This window comes from Mauremys reevesii, linkage group 2 (assembly GCF_016161935.1).
Source record: "Mauremys reevesii isolate NIE-2019 linkage group 2, ASM1616193v1, whole genome shotgun sequence".
Taxonomy (NCBI): Eukaryota; Metazoa; Chordata; order Testudines; family Geoemydidae; genus Mauremys; species Mauremys reevesii.
This window is the reverse complement of record NC_052624.1, coordinates 251936129-251950577: the sequence shown is the minus strand read 5'-3', so window position 1 is coordinate 251950577 and position 14449 is coordinate 251936129. Positions and strand designations below refer to the sequence as shown.

Sequence of the window (14449 nt, the reverse complement as noted above, 5' to 3'; positions counted from 1 at the left end):
CTAGGACTGTGTTTTTTAGAGTATTTTCTGTAACTGGTGCTCAGATGCTATCTCACTACTGAGCCTATTTTTCTTTATAAACCTATTTCTGTGGACTTGCCCTTAGGCAACTTTAACTGTTGTATCTTGAGAACACTGACACTCAAATTTCCTTTTTTTTTTTTAAGATTAGAATGAAGCCATTGTTGTTCTTAAATTGTGCTATACAAATTTGTCTTGTGTGTGCAAATGGGCTAGAAGGAAAGCAAAGATGTTTTGAGGTCTCTTCCTATTGCATAAATTTCTCGTAAACAAATAAAACCTTAATCACCTATGCATGGAATATACATGCATTTCTACTACTATAAATACGTGTGTACTGTCAAAACAATACTTCCTTTGTCAAATTCCCTTGAGTGATCTGCTATATGTCCCTATTGGTCTAGATATATCAATGTTCTGTTAATGCAGGTTGTAGGTTTGTGTATTTATTATATTTCATTTCTTTTAGATTTCACATTTCAAGCTCTTGCAAGGAACCTCAAGTGTACATTCATGCTATATCTGATGCTCGGTGTGTGTTTGACATGGCTGTAAGTAATTATGCTAACATACAATTTAATAGAGGAGTCATCCTACTATATTCTCGCTAATGGAGATAAGAAAAATTTATTTCCTAAAATGTATATTGCTAGTCTGATAAGGACCCTTCAAATAACGGAATGATTACACACAACTGAATAGTAAATTATAGACCTTACTGAATATTTAATGTGAGACAAATAAAATCTTCCACTAAAACATCCTTTAATGTATTTTAAAATTTTCATTAAGGGCCAGTGGGTGTGGTGTGTTTTGGGTTTTTTTGTGGTGTGTTTTTTTTTCTTTTAAAGTCCAAGATCTCAACTTCAGCAGAATATATTTGTCACTTTCTAAGTTAAGAATACATCTTAAAAGTAAATTAAACTGTTTATCTACCAAGACCAGTGAACAGGTTTTGTTTTCTCTGCATGAGATGAAATCATTACCAACTGAACAATGCATGTGGCTGCCTTCCTTATGTTGCCTTATATAATTATGTCATTGGGTTTTGCGGTGGGGAGGAACAGAACCCTGAATGGTTCTCTTGGCAAAAAGGAACTGACTTGTTGACACTGGTAAATTAATTTGTTTTAGGCTATAAATGTATACTACTTGTGTTAAGGAAACAGATTTTTGTATTGAAAATATTTCTGTTCGCTTTAAGTGAGAGAGAAAAGTTTAAGTTTGAGTTCAGAAAAATCCAAGATAATGACCTTACTGTGATTATTGCAAAATTATTGATGTGATTAATTACACAAGGAAGACAGTTGAAGTTCCCACACCAGTTTTAACTCTGCCCCCTTGTGCCTATGCGTTACAAGAAGGGCTTTCATCACATTATCACACCATGCAACCATTTATATTATACATACTATTATGTGCATCTACGGTTATAAACATGTATTTCTTTTCCACTATATTGTAGTAAAGTATTTGCTGAACAGTGTATTGCACTGTCCAGTTTTGTGAGAAAAGACTCTTCTACTGTATACTCAGAGGCCAAATTAAGGTTGCTTTACTTTAGAATTGCTTAATTTATTTATTCTCCTCTCCTTACTAATTGCAGTAATGTTTAATATAGAATAATACTAGGTATAACTCGAGTGAATTGTTCACTGGAATACTCTTTACTGTATTTAAGATGTCACAATTTCACGTTTAAAGCATGAGCATACAATATTGAATGAGATTGGAGAGCTCTTCAATAAAAACTTTAATTTCTATTGTCTGCATGCTTAAAGGCCTGTTTATACTTCCTTTTAGGAAGAATTTGGCTTTAAGATGAACATGTTGGACATTGGTGGGGGCTTCACAGGTTCAGAACTTCAGCTGGAAGAGGTATGCAACTCAGTGGAAGTTAGAACTAGCTTGCCTTTCGTTTGTCGGTTTGGAGTTTTTGACATGTCAGTTTCCAACTAATATTGATAGTTAAAACCTGGATTGACAGATTTAAAACCATGGGGATGGACTGGATTATATGCCACAGTTGCACTGTGGAGTCATTAGCAGAGAATTAGTACAGATCCATGAAGTACTGCTAGTCTCTCAATTCTGATTCAACTAATGTTACATAAATTATTCACAAAATTGTCCCTCAGGTGCTAAGGTCTTACAAATGAGAGAAACAGTAACCATTGTAAATTGACAGAAAACCAAGGCCTCAGTTATTCTTGTCATCTTTAAAATTTGCATGCTTCTTACCATGAAGATTTTAGCCCTTTCTTCTGGAGATTTTAGCCCTTTCTTCTGGAGGCAGTTCTTTTTACTGTGTTCATAATGGATGAATACTGACCTGCTGCTGCAGCTGGAATTTTCAGTATTTTGGTTTAGAACTGAAGACACAATGCATCAGCTGGACATTTGCTTTAATGAGCCTTAAGATTTTTACTCTTAGAGCAAATCTACACTGAAAAGTTACAGTGACATAGCTACATTTTTTAGGGATGTTAAAAATCCATGCCCCTGAGAGACACAGTTAAGCCAACCTAAAGCCTAGTGTGGACAGTGCTAGGTCAACAGAGAAATTATTCCATTGACCTAGCTCCACCTCTCAGAGGTTGATTACCTACAGCTATGGCAGAACCCCTCCTGTTGCTGTAGTACGTGTCTACACTGAAGCATTTTAAGTGTAGACAGAGCCTCATTTGATCTTTGGTTTGGTGTCATGACCTGGTCACTAGTGAATAATGGCGATTTAGACTGATCACTGTATTTTGTGTACTCTTATAGGTAAACTCCCAAAGCCTGGAGTGCTGAAACGAATAGGTTCAAACAGCTACAATCATTAATAGAACTTTGAAAATTGCCTACTTAGTCCATGTTTGCCTTATCAAGTAGTTGTGGACAAGTCATGCAAGACTATAGCATTAATATTGAAGTTAAAAATCCGATTAATGTTGGGTAAATTCAGTGAATACCATCTGTTTGTTTATTTGTCAAGATGCAAAACTGTAATTGACCAAATTGCTCTGTTTTGTTTGCATTTTTTAAATGCAACCCTGATACACTTCATGGATTCATAAATAATTTTACATCTGTTGTACTACAACCACTTTGAAATTACTTAAATGGTGATTTGGTCATTTGGATGACTTGTTCTTTACTGGAGACTGAAGAGAATGATACTTAACTCCTTTGTAAAGTGCTTTGAGATCTACTGATGAAAAGCATTATATAAGAGTTTGCAATTATTATTAGGTGCCTAGGTATGGCATCAGTATCCCAAAAGTAACACCCGTTTTATTTTCGTAAATCTTAACCATGGTGTCTGAGACTTGATTCAGCAAAGGCCCAATATGGGTAGTAAAAATCAGCTTGTGGCCAACTCACCAGCACTGTAAATTGTTGATTGGAAATTTGTGGCAGAGGACTTCTGTGTCTGATTTGTCAATCGAGCACCTTTCACAAGAACTATAAATAAACTTCAAAATAAATCAGATGAGCAATCTAAACATTAGCTGTGACTTCAATTTCCTAGGTTAATCATGTCATCAGTCCATTGTTGGATATCTACTTTCCTGAAGAATCCGGTGTTAATGTGATTGCAGAGCCTGGATGTTATTATGTTTCATCTGCATTTACTCTAGCAGTTAACATCATTGCAAAGAAAGCTGTTGAATATGATAAATTTCTTCCCTCTGGAAGTAAGCAACATATTTGTTTTGTACATGTGTGAATCAGTACAAATAAGTCTCCATTTTTGTCAGCATAGCTCAATTTTATGTGTAGATCATGAATTATATGCTTTAATATTTTTTCTATTCAATAAATGGCTCATACTTGAGTCTGTCTATTTTTTAAGGTTCTGTCCCTATGTTAATCTTAGGCTTGGCACAATTAAGTGTTGATTTTTTAAAAATAATTTTGACTGATTATACTGATGTTTGTTTTGAAGCATATTTTTTTCATTTATATATATTTTAAATTTTCACATTTGCGGGATATTACGCGGTGTGGTAAGACAATACTTACTTTGTTATAGTAGATGTTGAGTTTCAAAAAGTCCAAATTTTTTATAACTTAAAACAAATTATCAACATCCTATGTCAAAATATATAAAATGAATATCGTTAATCAAACTCTAAAATTCTCAAGCAGCGCTTTTCTTTCTTTGCGTATCTGTACATTTTGTTATCATTGGTGGAAATATTTTTTCATCACTTGGTGTGTGTGCAGTGAAAGACATTTACTGATAAAAATCTAATCCTTCCAAACCTGGTTAATCTGCACCTCTGTTCATTCTCTGCTTTCTGGGTTTGTTTGGCATTGCTTGTTTCCTCACTAGTAAATAGATGTGACTCATCTATGATCTTCAGGCATCCTATCAGCATATAATTAAAGCTGAATTAGGGGAAGATGGAAGAACATGCAATGGAGCTACTATTGTCCCTCTTCTACTAAAATGGAATTTTTGGATGTTTTCAATAATGACTAGAAGATTAAGTATGCAAAATGTGTCCTTAAGCATAGCCTTTATGAGACTACAATATTAATTCAAGCCTACCTCTAATTACATTCCTTCCCCAACATTCTTATCCCAATGCACGTTTTACATACTCTTGTGGGGTGGGGGAGGAATTAGCTTACAGAGGATTGCAAATTGAATGTTTTTATTATAAAAATATTTAACCATTTTTCTTCCAGTGGAGCAAACCAGGAGTGATGATGATCCAATCTTTATGTACTACATGAACGATGGTGTTTATGGTTCTTTTGCAAGTAAATTGTCTGAGAAATTTAATACCATCCCTGAGGTTCACAAGGTGAGTCTATATCATATTCTTACAGAATTTACAAAGGATTATTCTTCTGCGGGGAAATTCTGCAGATCCATTACAATGGATCTTACTCCTGTTTGCAGCTTCTTTGGGGCGCTAATACCCCAATTAGACAGGCGCAAATGGCCACAATCCTGAAGACCCAGGTACTTCTAGCCAGTTTGAACTGCCCCCAGCAGCTGCAGGAGGGCTTTACCAAATGACCTGCTCAAAGCAACAACACAACCAAAACAAAGGATTCTAAACATTACTGGTCTTTTAGTTTGCCTTGGAAAGGGTGTGGGGGGTGGGGGAGGAGTTGTGCTCTGCAGCAGGCTTGCTGAAACACCTTTTCCCCCCTGCCCTGTTTTGATACCAGGGTTGCTGGCTGCAGAAGTTTCCATTGCAGCCTGTCTGGACATGCCGCTCTGGTGGAACAGCTTCAAGGCAATTAGAGGAATAGAGAAGTTGCAGGAAAAGGGCACAAAAATGTCTAGGCTAACTTGGACCTCACTTAGCACGGTCGGCTATGCCAGAACTGCCTAGCCAGCTGAAATCACCATGTTTTGCCACACAGCCATGTGCTACCTGCCTGACTAATGGGACCCTGCTTATTGCAGGTCAGCCATGCCCCATACTGGCAGTCCTGGAGGGCTGAGGTAGAGATCAGCCCAGACATGGAGGAACAAGCAGCAGTAAAGGGCCTCTTGTTTCTAATTTATTTCACCCTCTTTAACAAGGTGGGAGCCATCCCTTATGTAAGCCTGCCTTGCCCATCCTAGGATTCAGTGAGACAACATTGGTATTAACTGTTGTGTAGCACTAGGGGATTTAGTGAGACAAAAGGGCTGTGCCATGTGATTGTTTTCCCTCCTCCTTCCACAGGCAGGGATTTAAGGAGCTTCTGTAACAATCAAGGGCTCATCTCAAAGTGTTATTTCTGTAGCACAGCAGGTGCAGTTCTTTCCCCTGATCCCCTCTTTGTTGATATTCTATTACCATAGGTAAGGCTAGGATTATGTCACAGAGGTCATGGAATCTGTGACTTCCAGAGACCTCTGGGACACTTTTTCTGCTTCAGCCAGGAGCTAGAGCTGGCAAGGGCCCCCACAGCTCCTAGCTGCTGTGGGGTGGGGACGGACCCCCGCATCTCTGAGCACCTTGGGGACTATGGACCTGTGCTGGGTGCTGGACCCACCCCTCCCTATTTTGTCAGTTATTTTTAGTAAAAGTCGGACAGGTCATGAGCTTCTGTGAATTTCTGTTGATTGCCTGTGAGCTGTCTGACTTTTACTAAAAATAACTGTGACAAAATCTTAACCATAGGCTGCTGAGGCCACTCTTCTTTTGTCCTATAGAGCAGGGGGTAGGCAATACTCAGTAGCTGGACCCTCCTGAGAGTTAATTTCTCTTGCTTTTTCTTCCCTATAAATCTGAGAAGGACATAAAAGGCATACTATGGACTCTGGCCACAAGTGTCACTCCTCCACAGAGGAAATTTCTAAGGCTTGATTTTTCCTAGTAAAAAGGAGGAGAAAAAGGTGCAGGGACTTCCTTCTACTTGTAGGTCATCACAATACAGGAAGAACTCAGTTTTGTTTTGTTTTTTTCTTTTGAGGAGTAATCAGAAGCCATTCTCAGGAATATTTGGTGGGGACTCTGTATGCCTCCAGCTAAGCCCCTACAAAAGAAAACATGGGGAGTGAGAGGGAATGGGAATTAGTTCATCCACAAGCAAATTTTTGATAATTTGTACTCCCAATGTTGATACAGTCCTCATGTTAAAGAAGTTGATAGTGTTTATATAAAAGACTAATTTAAAAACCAAAACAATCCCCAACCCTTTTGTGCCTGCACATCTTGGACTAGAACCAGCATACGTGGCCAGACTATCTATCGCCGATTGTGTCATTAAGAACAGAAGATTCTTCAGACCAGCAGCCTGGTTGAGAGATTTCCTTAACCCCCTCACATCAAAACAGCCTGAGATTTACAGTAAGCACAATGAGCTAAACTTAGTCACACCACCACCTCTGCCTGATGCTATGGAAGTCCAATCAGGTACTGGTTACTGCTGAGTATCACAGGGAGCACACACTTTTTTGTGACTATAAACAAAGTTGCCATGGAAACCTGCTTACATGATTAGTACGTTTTAAAATAATTTTATGTAAGGAGCCCTGATAACTCAACAGGAGACACAGACTTTTAGCTGGATCAAAGAGTGCCAAGATCCAAAGAAGACTTATAGGAGGGATGCCCAGCTAGCTGATTGATACATAAAGTGGCACAAGAGACAGAGGTGATACAGCAAGAAAACACCGTCTTTTTCAAGCAAACGTGACTACAAGGTGATTATATGATGTAGTTTCCCAGATAGAGGGCATATAGAAAGAAATTTGAAGTGGTGGATCAGTGTTACATCAGAATTATTAATCTTAGGCAGATAGATCCAGTCTAGCTTACCACTCCCCCACCCCCTTTTTTTTTAAGCTGACAAACACCAGAATATAAAGACTGCAGTATATTGTCTGCTTCAGAATGGGGTAATTGGTCTCCCCAAGAACAAGAAGGCTTAGACTGCTACTCCATCTGCATCCAGGACCAAGTTCCAAAGAGAGTGGAAGTTCTTGAATGGATTTTCTCCAAAGTCTCACAGTTCAGGATGGAGACCCTAAGTTCTACCACTGAACCAACTTTTCATCGTTAATTGATCTGAAGAACACCTATCTATACATTATTATGCAACCCTCCTGGAGGAGATGTTAGCATCATGTGCAACAGACTACATTACCCATTATTCTTTGGCCTACCTGCCTTTCTGAGGCTGTCCTCCAAAGTGCTAGTTAACATTGTTTCTCCTCAAGCAGAAAAAGGTTCTTGTATACAGGTGCTCAGATGACCTGTTCATCAGAGCACTGTTCCTGGAAAATGCCCCCACAAAAAAGTCACCATACAGTCCAGATTCTTTCCTGGAACAACATGGTTTGTCAATATCACAAACATCTAAATGATGGCGCTGTTGCTTCTGGGAGTAGTTATAACTGTCAACCTCCACTCCAAGCCAGTGGTCAGAAGGCACAGTGTCCTTTATTCTCCAGTCACATCTATCAGGGCTCTGATGTCTTGGATAAGAACAGAGGTCTCTAGGAGCAACAGACTGTTGTGAGACTCCACATGGTTTTTCTCCATAAATTTGAGCATGTTAGGACTGCCTTTTTTTGTGCCATTGCTGGGGTACTTGGAAGAGAGGGTATGTTACAATGGGGATTGGTGGAGAAAATCTATACCCGCTTTAAGAGCAGGAAACCTCATTCAAGGAACAAATTTCATCCAAAGTTAATGCAAGAACAGACTTCCAACACAGTATCAAGTAGATCAAAATAATTAGGCCTTAAGAGCTGTCCTGATCAGCAAAGGTGTAGTGGTGATCCCTTAACACTTCAGCAATAGCTTTAAACAAGGACAAAGGTACCAGATTCTCAACCTGGATGAGCATCTAATCTTTGCTGTTCCTGGCTGTATATTTTGAAAAGAGGGAAAAAAAATCTTCTGTATATTCAAGCACTACCTTTATTTAGAATAAATTAACTAGCTGCTATATTTAAGTAAAGGAAAACTCCAGGAGAGTGGAGGCTACAGCCTAAGGTCTTTGAGCGAATAGTCAGCCCTGAGTCACCGCTGTGTTAGTGGACATATCTGCAGCCAGAACCCAGCAAAGACCAATCTCCTTTCTGATGAATAAATTAATAGGCTGCAGCCATGATTATGCACCTTTCTTCCAGGGCCAAAAGCCTGACTTTCTCTTTCTGATAACATTCTCCAGGACAAACAAACAAGGCAGAAGTGAGCCATGGTGGCCCCCACGCTGTCAAGGGAAATCCTGGGTCTCCTGTATAATTCAGGTGGCAACCACCACTCAGCTATGTCTCCTCTACAAAAAGAATCTGCTCCTAAGGACAAAATTCTGTACCCAAGCCCAGAAAATCAAATCTTAACTACATTAAAATAGGATATTCAGATGTGTTAACACTTCTTCTTTAGCCCTGAAAAAGTATTTTTACAAACAGGGCATCTTCAAGGGCCTGGTCTGTGTGTCATGTTACGTTATTGGCCTGCATGGAACAGGCAAAGCATGTCCCCCCACCAACAATAACTGGTGCTCATTTATTCAGAGCCACTCATCTCCCGGTCTTCTCATTGTTCCTGTTTTCCTTTCATGGAAATGCACTGCTTTTAGACCACTGTTGTAATGGCTCTGTGGCCTTTCCCTGTGAAAAAGAATAGGAAAACTTACCTTATCTTTTCTCCAAAGTTTCCTTTCTTCCAGTAGTAAAAGTCTGCCGATCCAACCCACCACAAGGATTGTGATCTGAGGAAGGCTTAAACCATCACACTTGCCTCCATGTTCTTTGGGGGACACAGTATATATTTCCTTGGGGTGGAATTTGAAGTTGGGGGCATAATATATTTGGGGTGGAATTTCAAGTTGCTCTGCAGCAGAAAATGTTTGAATTCTTGTCTGTTAACCTGTGAATTAAAGGACTTTACACTACAAAACATCTTTGGAAGTATCTTGAACTGGCTAGGTCTTTAGGGGTATGGCCACTCCCAGACTGCTTGATTTTGACAAGTCTTTTTTGCCTCAAGAAGCTGCAAGCAGGCGTGAGACCTATTGTAATAGATCTGTGGACTTTTCCCCTAGAAGAAAAGAATTTCAGATATAAATGTTCTTATATTAATTTTCTAATGTGTCTGTAAAACTTTTTTTTTCCTTAAACTAAAGCCTGACTTGACTGGATTGTTTTTGTAGAAATACAAGGAAGATGAGCCTCTGTTTGCCAGCAGCCTTTGGGGTCCATCCTGTGATGAGCTTGATCAAATTGTGGAAAACTGTCTTCTTCCTGAGTTGAGTGTCGGAGACTGGCTGATCTTTGATAATATGGGTTCTGGTACCTTGGGTCAACAGTCTGCCTTTAATGATTTTCAGAGGCCACCAGTTTACTACATGATGTCTTTCAATGACTGGTAAGATGATGATCTCAATATTTGTAGTGGTAGTTGTACTCAGCTTTTTTTCCCTCCTGAAAACATTTAAACATAATCCTACACTTGGATGCATGGTATTGATATAGGAAGATTTATTTTAAAACAATCAACTTAGTTCTTTTTTTTTTTTTTTTTAAATGCTACCCCACTGTTTCACCTTTCAAACTGGACTACATTAACATGAACTAGGTATTCTCACCAGCAGCGTCCATGCAGGGCAGTGAGAGCACAATGGTTTGGAGTGCTCTACAGTTCACAGCCCTATAGTCTATCCTGTGGTGCGATGTAGACAAGTCTTTCATTTAAGACAATAGTAGAATGCATATAGTTGTAGGTATTGCTTTGCTGGCTGATGAGTCTCTGTGCAGCTGTCCAGTGTGTTAAAAGGAAGTGTTGTCATAAGCACAGCCTGTATCACATATATTCACCAGTAAATTCCTCAATGTGAGTATTACTAAGGTGGAAAAGGTGAACTTAATCTTAAATCTGCCAAATAATTCTGTTAGACTGAATACTGAACTTAATGCTGGTTTCCAATGTTAAGCCGCCATGAGAACTTTAAAACTCTCAGGTCTATGCTTCCTGAACACACCTCTGTTATACTTTCTGCTGTAGGTATGAGATGCAAGATGCTGGAATTACTTCAGACACATTGATGAAGAACTTCTTCTTTGTGCCTTCTTGCATTCAGCTGAGCCCAGAAGACAGCTTTTCCACTGCAGCTTAAACAGGCAGTAACGCTTCATGTAGACTTGCAGTTGCAAGCCTGTAGTTTGTCTGGTCAACATTCCACTCTGGAATTAAAATGGAACAATCTTGAATTCAACTCATTCTCTTCAAAACTTGAAAATTAGTAATAGCCAATTGGGACCAGGCAAAACCAGCTACAACTACAATTCACTGGGGGTGGGAGGGTTAGATAATGTCCAGATTTAAACTTGCCAGTTCATTCAACCCCTGAGCGTTTAAATAAAATATGCAACAAAATGGATGACTTAGTCGAGATGGAAACCCATCACTTGGGTTCTCAGTTAAACAGTTTACATACAAGTACACAGTTTTTATACTAAGGATTCCTGTTAGAAAGTCTTGTAAAGTTATTGTCTTTCACCCAGATATATCAAATGTCAGTGGGAGACTAGTGTGACTTCATTAGAGATGTTCAGTGTATTTAGTGTGTAAATTTGTGCTTTGAACTGTAGTTCAATAAATGTAAAATTGCATCATAGTATTTGTTGTATTTGACCCTTGACGTAACCCGTGTATGATTGCAATAAAACTTTGTGTAGATTTTTTTTTTCAGACTCTCTTTGTGAGAGGGACTAGATAGCAGTGAAATGGATATGTAGATGATTGTTTTGAAAGGATTTTTTTTCTTCGAGCCTATTTCAGGTTTAGGTTGGCAGAACATTAAATAATGAATAATTAATTTAAGTAAATTAAGTTTGGTGAACTAGTGTGAAGGGAAGTTCCTGGAAAGCTGAAATGCAGTTTGATGTTGCTTCAACATAAACTAAATTATATTAACATTTCTAACACCAAAAATATCAAACCTTCAAGATAACAGTAGTGAATAGCAGTACCTAGGAGAGGTAGCTGTAGCTAGAATGCATGTAGAACCCATGTAGAAATATGAATTACAGCTGTACTGAATGTTAAATAGAAATGTCAGGTCCCTTTTTTTTTGAACCAGCTTTATAGAAAAACTTCAACTAGTCCTGTACAGCATTAAGTCTTTGTAATAGAAGGGCTACGTGTCTTCAGAAAACTTGATGCTCTTTTGCACTGTACTTTGTGTATTTAAGTAACAGCAAAGCACACCAACTATATATGTCAACTAATCTTAACTGAAGCTGTTCAGTGGAATTACTTGTTCTGTTATTAAAGCATCTTGATTTTTTTTCTCCAGTCCTCTCCTTTTACATTTTAAAATATTTTTCTTGCTAATCTGAAACTTAGTCAGGATTGTGAAATACTCATGGCTATTAAATCCTGGATCCCTGAATCAAAAGGATTAATTAGAAAATGGAGATTTTTTTTTTTAGCTCCTTACCTGGGGTGTGAAATTTCCACCTGACATGTACAAATGCATTTAACATTAGCAACAACTGGCAGGAAATATAAGTTTGCAGTTCAGAAAGGCTAAGAATACATAATATTTTATACTTTCTTTCCACTTTTAAAAGGTGAGTTTATCATGGAATGATCCTTTCAACTTGGACTTCAGCACCAAGGGCTTGCCTACACCCAGTTTTATATCTGTAACTACATTCACAGGGAATTGTACCATGCTGTTTCTCAATTGATAGAAGAGTGTAGGCCAGCCCTAAGGGAAGCACTAAGATACCTAAATACTTCTGAGGATTTGGGCCTAAGTACCATTGAAATCAGTGGCTGTTTGGTGCTTAAATACCTTTGCACCTCTGGGCTTAACTGTCTTGTGATTTTTGAGTTAATGAATTGTTCCTGTCTTTTGAAGGGATAGATTGAAGATGGCCATGTTATAAGAATTATTTATGGGAGTTAATACATTGGAAGTTGATTTCTTATGGAAAATCTAGCCATCAGACCAAATTTCTCTAGGTTTGAAAGAGTCTATGTACTCTAGTCTTCCAATGGCAGGTTTGGCTGAAACCCTAAACAACCCAACTGATGTTTTGTATTTATCTGAGATCATGTTGCAAGATTCTGCTGTGGATCCTTAAGGAGAATTGTTTTATGTTAAACTTACAGCTCAGTTGCAAATTCCTTTGTAAATGATAGGATGGTCAGTTCAGACATATCTATTGTATATGAAGACAGTTTGCCAAAAAAAAAAAATTAAGTTTGAACCCAGTATGTATTTCAATTTGATGCTAAAAATTGTTACCATCATTTGTTTACAATACTGTAATCTCAATTCAAACATTAATATAAACCTGAATGATTTCTATATAAGTGAACTGTCATGTAGCTTTGTCATGCTGAATACACATCTGCAACTTCTTGCTCAGTGGCTCAGAAAACTACTCTTGTGGACCTTGGTATGACTACAGTGGGGATTTTAAACTATTAATTTCCATGATAATATTCGAGTGCTGTTTCCAGTACACTGGAATAATCATGTATGTCCCAAACAGGCTCAGTGTTACACCATACCTATGTTCATAAAACTATTAATACTACTTCTGGAGTAGTATTTGACATAAATACATTTGACAATTTTTATGTATGTTTTGGCATTTCCCAAGCATTCATCACCACCCTATAATTAGGCACCACAACTTGAGGCAATGGTCCCTCTCTATTTGGTATAGCCAAGCTACTCAAACTCTGTCAGTTATCTTTGGGATAGGGAAAGGCTCTTTGGCTGCTTGGATAGAGCGGAAGCAGCTGCAGTCACATAAATGTGATATAGTAAATCCATTGCTGCTACCCAGTCAACCTATATATAAAATTTACCTTGAGTTAAGAGTTATAACCTAGCTAAGGTGAGTCCTGTTTCAGAGGTGGATAAATTCAATTCCCCATCTCATTACTTTTACATAAAACACTCCCCCACCCTAAAGAGATTTAATACTCTTAATGGGCTGTACATGAGACTTGATCCAGGCTTGAGAGAACAGGGAAAGTTACTGAAAAAACAGTTTTGTATATTTAGGAAAACAAACTGGATTTAACAACTGTCCCTACTTCCCTCAGAAGATACCTGCCAAATAAATCTTTAGAATTTGATAGACTAGCATGTGCTAGTCTAAAACAATCTTGCAGCTTGGTTTGCTATTGACTCCCTGTAATTAGGCACCGGCACTACAAACACATGCCTAGGTACCAACTCCGGGAGTCATGTGATGAGGTCACAATCTCAGCTTTCATTAAAAAAAATTAAAAAATGTAAACAGAGCCTAGTTAGATGTCTGCATGAGTTTGTAGAGTCTGAAACAGCAGTCCTGAGACATGAGGTGCCTCAGCTATAAAGCCCAAGATCCACTGCTGCTTTAGCAGGCTCTACCACCAGCATTGTGTGGCAGGAGGGGAGTGAAAGAGGCTCCCCCGCATCAGTTCTTAAGATAAATAGTAGTAAGGCTCTAGTACTTAACCTGAGAAGATACTGTCATCCCAGTAAGGGAGATGGGACCCAGACGTGGTAGACCCTGACTTTTGTTGCTCATGGAGTAGATCAGGGTACTCTGGGAAGGAAGGAAGGTAGGCCCACAGCCACTTCAGGTGCAGGACAGGGTGGGGAGCAAACTGTGGCATGCCAATGGCACTTGATAGTCTTAGTCCGTTCCTGCCTGTGGTGAACAACCAAGGCTTTTAAATATTGAGCACTTCAGTTCACACAAAGAATAGCCTAAATGCTTTACTTCAGATCAGTAGTTTTCAAACTTTTGTACTCGTGACCCCTTTCACATAGCAAGCCTCTGAGCGACCCCCCTTATAAATTAAAAACACTTTATATATTTATCATTAGAAATGCTGGAGGCAAAGCAGTGTTTGGGGTGGAGATGGACAGCTCACGAACCCCCCATGTAATAGCCTTGCAACCCCGAGTGGTCCCAAACCCCAGTTTGAGAACCCCTGCTTTAGATCATCTCCTCTCC

At 38.7% G+C, this 14449-nt stretch overlaps 1 protein-coding gene across 4 annotated transcripts in view; it reads left to right on the top strand.

Moving 5' to 3' along the window:
• AZIN1 (antizyme inhibitor 1) overlaps window positions 1–12803 on the top strand; it is a 59772-nt gene extending 46969 nt beyond the window's left edge. For all 4 annotated transcript variants that reach the window (XM_039524083.1, XM_039524082.1, XM_039524084.1 and 1 more), the window contains 6 exons: window positions 491–572; window positions 1825–1899; window positions 3539–3704; window positions 4705–4823; window positions 9631–9845; window positions 10482–12803. In XM_039524083.1, the coding sequence (XP_039380017.1) occupies window positions 491–572; window positions 1825–1899; window positions 3539–3704; window positions 4705–4823; window positions 9631–9845; window positions 10482–10593 (769 nt within the window). In that variant the 3' untranslated portion in view covers window positions 10594–12803. The remainder of the gene's footprint in view (window positions 1–490; window positions 573–1824; window positions 1900–3538; window positions 3705–4704; window positions 4824–9630; window positions 9846–10481) is intronic.
• The last annotated feature ends 1646 nt before the right edge of the window (window positions 12804–14449 follow it).